Consider the following 6195-nt stretch of genomic DNA (forward strand, 5'->3'; position numbering starts at 1 on the left):
AAGTGTCAACAATTTCAAAATAATATTTTTTTGAAAAAAAAATAATTATTTTGACATCTATAATAATGCGAATAATTTTTTTTTTTTGGATATAATTAAGTCCACATTATATACTGTATTAATTTAGCCTATTTATTAGGATGTAAAAAATAGTGACACGTGGCGAAAAGTGGCGGTCAGAATCTCGGAAAAAACGAATAAAAAATCGCCACGTCAGATGACAAACTAATTTCCCTGTAGTAAACCCCACACAAGTCACCAACGGTCCAACACAAACACATAGAGAGAAGGCTATAAATAGGCGGCTTTGTTTTTGCTTGCACGCGCACACACTCTCAAAACAACACTGAAAACAGAGACAGAACACTCTCACTCTCTCAAAAATCAATCAACCCCATTAATCCGATTTCACAAAGGGCTTGCTTTCTTCTTCAATTCACTCTCGCTGAGGTTCGTTTTTTTTTTCTTTTTTCTTTACACTGTTTCTATTTTTTTTGTTCTTTGTTCTATATTTCTCCTTTTCCGTTTCGGTTTCGGATTTCTTTTTTTCTTTTTTCTTTTTTCTGGGGTTTTGTTGTATAAAGCTTTGTGATTTGTTCGGTTTAGGGAATTCAAATATTGCTCCCTGAGTCTTTAGGGTTTCTGGGGTTTTTTTTGTTGTTGTTGTTGTTAAATGTGGGTATTATTGGAGTTTTCTTCTTGTTAATTCGTTTAATTTTCAAATTTTGAAAACTGTTTGGATTTTCTGGGGTTCTTTTGCAAAAGGGTTTGCTATTATTCAATTGGGAATATTCAATATTGTTATCTGAGTCTGGTTTCCATTGAACAGAACAGGGCATCATTGGGGTTTTAAGGGTTTATAGTGATCAAGGTGTGGCCATGGAGTCTTCAAAGAAGAGGAAGAGTAGAGGTGATGGAGTGTCTGTGGCCGAAACATTGGCCAAGTGGAGGGACTACAATGCTCAGGTTGAGACTTCGGCCAAACGTGCACGTAAGCTTCCGGCTATGGGGTCGAGGAAGGGGTGTATGAAAGGGAAAGGCGGGCCTGAGAATCCACACTGCAATTATAGAGGGGTTAGGCAAAGGACTTGGGGTAAGTGGGTTGCGGAGATACGTGAGCCTAACAGAGGAAAGAGGCTTTGGCTTGGCACATTTGAGAATGCTGTTGATGCCGCCACTGCCTACGATGAAGCTGCTAGGGTGATGTATGGTGCCTATGCACGCCTCAATTTTCCAGAGTCTGTGTCTACAATAGCTGGCCCTACTCCTGTGGAATCTGAGGTCTCGGTTGATGAGTCTACTGCCACGCCTAGTACAATCGAGTGCACTGCCATGCCTAGTACAAGTGACTCTACTGCCATGCCAACTACAAGTTGTTTGGTAGAGGATGAGTCAACAAGCTATTCTGAAAATGAACATTTTGATGTGCAAGAACTTATGGCTCTGTTAGACAATGATCCTCTTGGCTTCACGGATTCAGAACTGTGTTTTGGCTATACTGGTGATCAACCTGGACTCCCTGTCACCGAAGCTGCTGTGCCAAGTACAAGTAATTTGGCTGAGACAGAAACTAATGAGCCTACTGGTGTGGATAGTGGACAGCAGTACTTGTTGGATTTTTCTATAGATGACTTTTTTGTAGATCTCTGATAAATTTGTATTTACATACTGATTTACTATATAATTTTTCATTTTAATTTTCCCATTCTTTTTTTCTTCCTCCTTTCTCTTTATTTTATTATATTTTCATCTCAACTGATAGGTTTCTATATGTTTCTATTATTTTATTTTCTTCTCAACTGATAGATTCCTATAATTGCCTGTTAATGTTAACTCTGAATACTCATTCCTATGGTTTGTGATGCTGTTAAGATCAGTTATTTTTTTTGTTATTATTTAAGTTGGGACTATTTTTTAAAATAATCACCTGTAGCCCAGCCTTCAAAAGGACCATGGTTACTAGTGGCTTTGCTTTTATTGATAGTCATTGCTTAGAACTTAAACTTTTCGAATCATGAATGATTTCATTCTATACACACTTTATTCAGAACCCTATTGATTTAAAATGACAATGCCCTTAAAGACTGCAAGGTCAACATCATAGCTCATGCCATCTAATTGGTATTTGAGGAAAAGTAAACTTTAAGTTTTGCATTTTGATGCATTTCTTATTTGTTCAATCAGGACCCTGGATAGAAAATTAAATACATGCTATGTGCTTAGTTCATATCACTTGGTAATAGCTGAAGTTGGCTCTTGGCAATTGGCAGATTTGTTTGTTGGAAATAGGAATACAAACTAGGAGTAGTTATTTGTATTCCAAACTTGTTCTCCTCCCCTACAGGATGGTCAATTGGAAGCACCTGAGGAGCGTCAAAAAAAGATGAAATTGTTTTTTATTTATGAAGTAAAGAATTGGGATGCTGATTTTTATTCTAAGGTCAATGATGATGTCCATGTTAACATTGGTATGTCCTTACTCTTTCCGGGAATTGAAAATATAGCATGTCCCTGTAACCTTCAATTTTTCTAGGTTGCAAGAGAGAGAATCTTTTATGCTATGCAAGAACACATGTTCACATGAAAAATTACAGGGAACCGAGTTCTTCTTTCTCTTGCCTTGGCATTTTCCCCTGTATACCTCTTTAATATTTGTCACAAAGATATGTAAATCTTATTTCAATTATTTCGCATACCAGCTATTGTTTTGAACACTGTTTAGATCTCAAATTTAACATAAATAAATAAATAAATAAATAAATAAAGTAATAATAAAAAAAAAAAAAAAAAAGCAACTATTAGCTGCCTCTGTCATTTGAGAGGAATTGAACCCTATAAGCCTAAACAGATTATTGTGCTGATTGTTTTGGTTTATCCTTCCTTATACAGATGCCCTGGGAGCAATGCTAACTACTCATTTGGATAAGCCTCATGTTTATTTTGGGTGAATGAAATCAGGCAAAGTTTTTCAGAATTTTGAGTTTAATAAAAAAAATTTAGTTGTTGATAGGAAATTTTTAATATTGGAGTATATGTTTATATTTTTTTCCCATCCTGTCTGAATTATGTTGTTCCCACAAATGGTATGAACTAGAATGGTGGAAATTTGGGGATAAAAATCACGATTATTGCATCCTTTGGTTTTTTGCTATAGCCTAAAAAGTATGGTGTTAGGATGCTTTTCCCCAAAAGGTGACTAGCTCAATTTTGTATGTTCTTGCCAATCTCAGAATACGATATTATTAAATGTGTTTTACAATGTCTGTTTGTGCTGCATGTTCAAAATACTTTTCTTCTTTATACGAAAATATCCACTTACTGCAATTTCCTCTCAAACTTTGAGTTGAATAGAGTGAGATGGGTAAGGGTTGGTGTCTTAAAGTATTCATTCTGTTTTGTGAGGTTCATATGTGTAGAAAAAAATATTTAGTTTTTTCCTTGAAAATAATGTGCTTATGAAAGTACTGCCCTAATTGTAGCATTTTGCTCCAATGTAGTATAGTGTGACTTCCAAACTCCTGTTTCAACAGCCAGTATTGGTAATCTGTATTGTTTTGGGAGGAAATGTTTTGGAGCTGAATGCTTGGTTTTAGACAACTAAGTAATGCACATGAATCTAGGATTTTGGCATTCATGCAGGCTGTGCAGCTCCCTGTTCTTAATATCCCATTTTTTGTACCTGCCTTTTCAGTTGACCCAAAATCTGTCTCTTGTACGTCACGGATTCTTTTGACATGCTTCAGGGGAGATGTATGTCATGTCCAGAATACTTGCTCAGTCATATTGATAAACAGATATTTTCTCCCTCTTTTATATTAATATTAATTAGTATATAGACACCCGGCAGGATTGAGTTGGACATCTTTCTTTGGTTCTCCAGATCTATTCTTCGCGCATATGCTAGTGATGATTTTAGCAGTGGATCATGGTTTATTGGGCTTGATGTGAAGCACATTGATGAAGGTATGTTTTGCTGCTCCTCCTTGCCCTTATGTCTCTCTCTCTCTCCCTCTCAAACACGCACACACAGACAAATCTTGCTTGCACGCAGAAAATCACCCTCAATTCTCACACAATGATTTTTGCACCAGATAATGGGTAACAATTGAGAGCAACTGAGTAACAAAGTGTGTGGCATTGCAATTAGGGTGATTTACATGCGATGCTGAGAAAGCTTGGTGAAAGGGTCTTTGTTGATATGCTATGATTCTTTCTCATCTGGTGGGGAAAACTAAACACCAATCTTATTGCCTCTTGCTATTCCTGCTGCACTGGCGTGAGACAACAATCTTGCTGAAGAAGCTTCTTAGATCTAATGTCTTAGTTTCCATTTAGACTTGTTTGCTTCTTTCATGTTATAGAATAGCCTCGTACAAGTTCATGAATAGTCTAAACATGCATAGAAATTAGACATGCGCACATCTAAAATTTAAAGAGGTTAGAAAATTATAAATGTTGTCATTTGTGAAGGCTCCAGGGGCGGAGCTACACTTAGCTATGGGGGGACCATGACCCCCCAAAATTTTAAAAAAACTTTATAATGTATATATATTTTGCAGCTTTTTTAGATTCTAGACCTTAAAATTAATAGTTGGCCCCTCCAAAAAATAAGAGCTGGCTCTTGCAAAAAAGTATGAACAACTAATTAAACGTTGGGTTCTAAAAAATAATTGTTAAGAACAACAAACTATCAGCCTTGTAACCAAAAAAAAAAAAAAAAAAAACTTCTTTTTAGTTTTTTCCTCTCTTAATTGGTAAGTTTTGGTTGTTGAGTTCAAATAGTAAGTTTTTAATAAAATAAATTTTCTTGTAGAGTTATTTTATTTTATTTTATTTGGGACAAAGTCTTTCGTTGTATTAATTTTCGAATTGTTTGTCAATACTTGATTTAGTCACAAAATGTTAAATGAAAAAAAAAAAAAATACGGTGAGGATATATAAGTGACCATACTTAAAAAGAAAATTTCTTTTGGACATAAATATATAATTTTTATTTCCTTTGCAATTTGAGACCAAGTCTTTTGTTGTTATTGCTATTGTTGTTAAGTTTCCAATTGTTTGTCAATGCTTGATTTAGACTAAAAATGTTGAATGAAATAAAAAAATAGAGGATATTTAATGTTAGGGTTTGATAACACTCCTAAAATAAAAGACTTAAAAAATTATAATTAAATAATGGTAAAACGTATTGTACATATTGGTAGCAAAGTAGACAATTTGTGTATATGCATTAAAGTTTATATAAAATGTATGTATGTATCAATATATGTAGTTGTATAAATGTATGTATTTATGAATATGTAACTCGGCCCCTCCAAACCAAAATTCCTAGCTCCATTCCTGGAAGGCTCAACTACTATGTAGATTGGGTAGTTTTAAAATTATAAGAGAGAAAGAAGGAAAATAAAATAAAAATAATTTTTTATTGGATATAATTTAAAAAAAGAAATTTTAAATTTATTTTATTAAAATACATGTATGTGATTATAATACTTTCTGTCTTTTAACCCAAAAAAAAAAAATACTTTCTGTCCAGTGCACCAACAAAATGATATCAGAACTTACAAAAGGAGAAGGATCAATTTGGACATTTCTCAAAATTTAAGAGTTTATAATTTAAGATCAAGGGGTCAATTTGATTATGACCCAAAAATCAGGAGTATTTATTTATTTTATTATTATTATTATTATTATTCCAGTCAAAATGTTGCTTGATATATTCGATGCTTTCATTTCTTTATCTCAAATGTACTAAAATATTGTCCATCTGGTGGCAACTTCCACTATCATATCACGGTGAATTAGTGCTAATCATATCATATTTTTTTAGGCCTCTCTTATGAGGTTTATTTCGGGTAACTTTAAATGCATTCTGTGTCCAGTGTGCAATATTATTTAAACAATTTGGTCTTTGTAATTTGCCTAGGCTCTACGACATTTGAATTAGTCCCACGCTGCGTAACTATTAAACTCTCCATTTGCGTAAGAAGTTGCTCAATTTGTTGGTCTCTTACTTAACCATCTTGATTACAAACAAACAAATCCAATTCAAAGAGAGAATTTTTATTTTGTACACTTGCAAATCGTGAAGCCTTATTAAAAAAAAATGTACTCCTGGTCCTACTGCGGAAATTCGTAGCTAGCCAATTTTGACCGGCCTAAAAAACTAACTTGCTGATCAATTTTGCAATGCAA

General features: G+C 34.1%; 1 protein-coding gene across 1 annotated transcript; it reads left to right on the forward strand.

Moving 5' to 3' along the window:
• Positions 1–334: 334 nt before the first annotated feature.
• On the forward strand, positions 335–1705 carry LOC126709099 (dehydration-responsive element-binding protein 2A-like). Its single transcript, XM_050409186.1, has 2 exons — positions 335–450; positions 830–1705. Exon 2 carries the CDS (start codon positions 880–882, stop codon positions 1648–1650), a length of 771 nt encoding a protein of 256 aa, XP_050265143.1. The 5' UTR covers positions 335–450; positions 830–879; the 3' UTR covers positions 1651–1705.
• Positions 1706–6195: the final 4490 nt, after the last annotated feature.

Source organism: Quercus robur, chromosome 12 (assembly GCF_932294415.1).
Source record: "Quercus robur chromosome 12, dhQueRobu3.1, whole genome shotgun sequence".
NCBI lineage: Eukaryota > Viridiplantae > Streptophyta > Magnoliopsida > Fagales > Fagaceae > Quercus > Quercus robur.

Excerpts from the sequence above, each read along its gene's own strand:
- LOC126709099 (XM_050409186.1), top strand. The coding sequence starts at position 880 with ATGGAGTCTTCAAAGAAGAGGAAGAGTAGAGGTGATGGAGTGTCTGTG.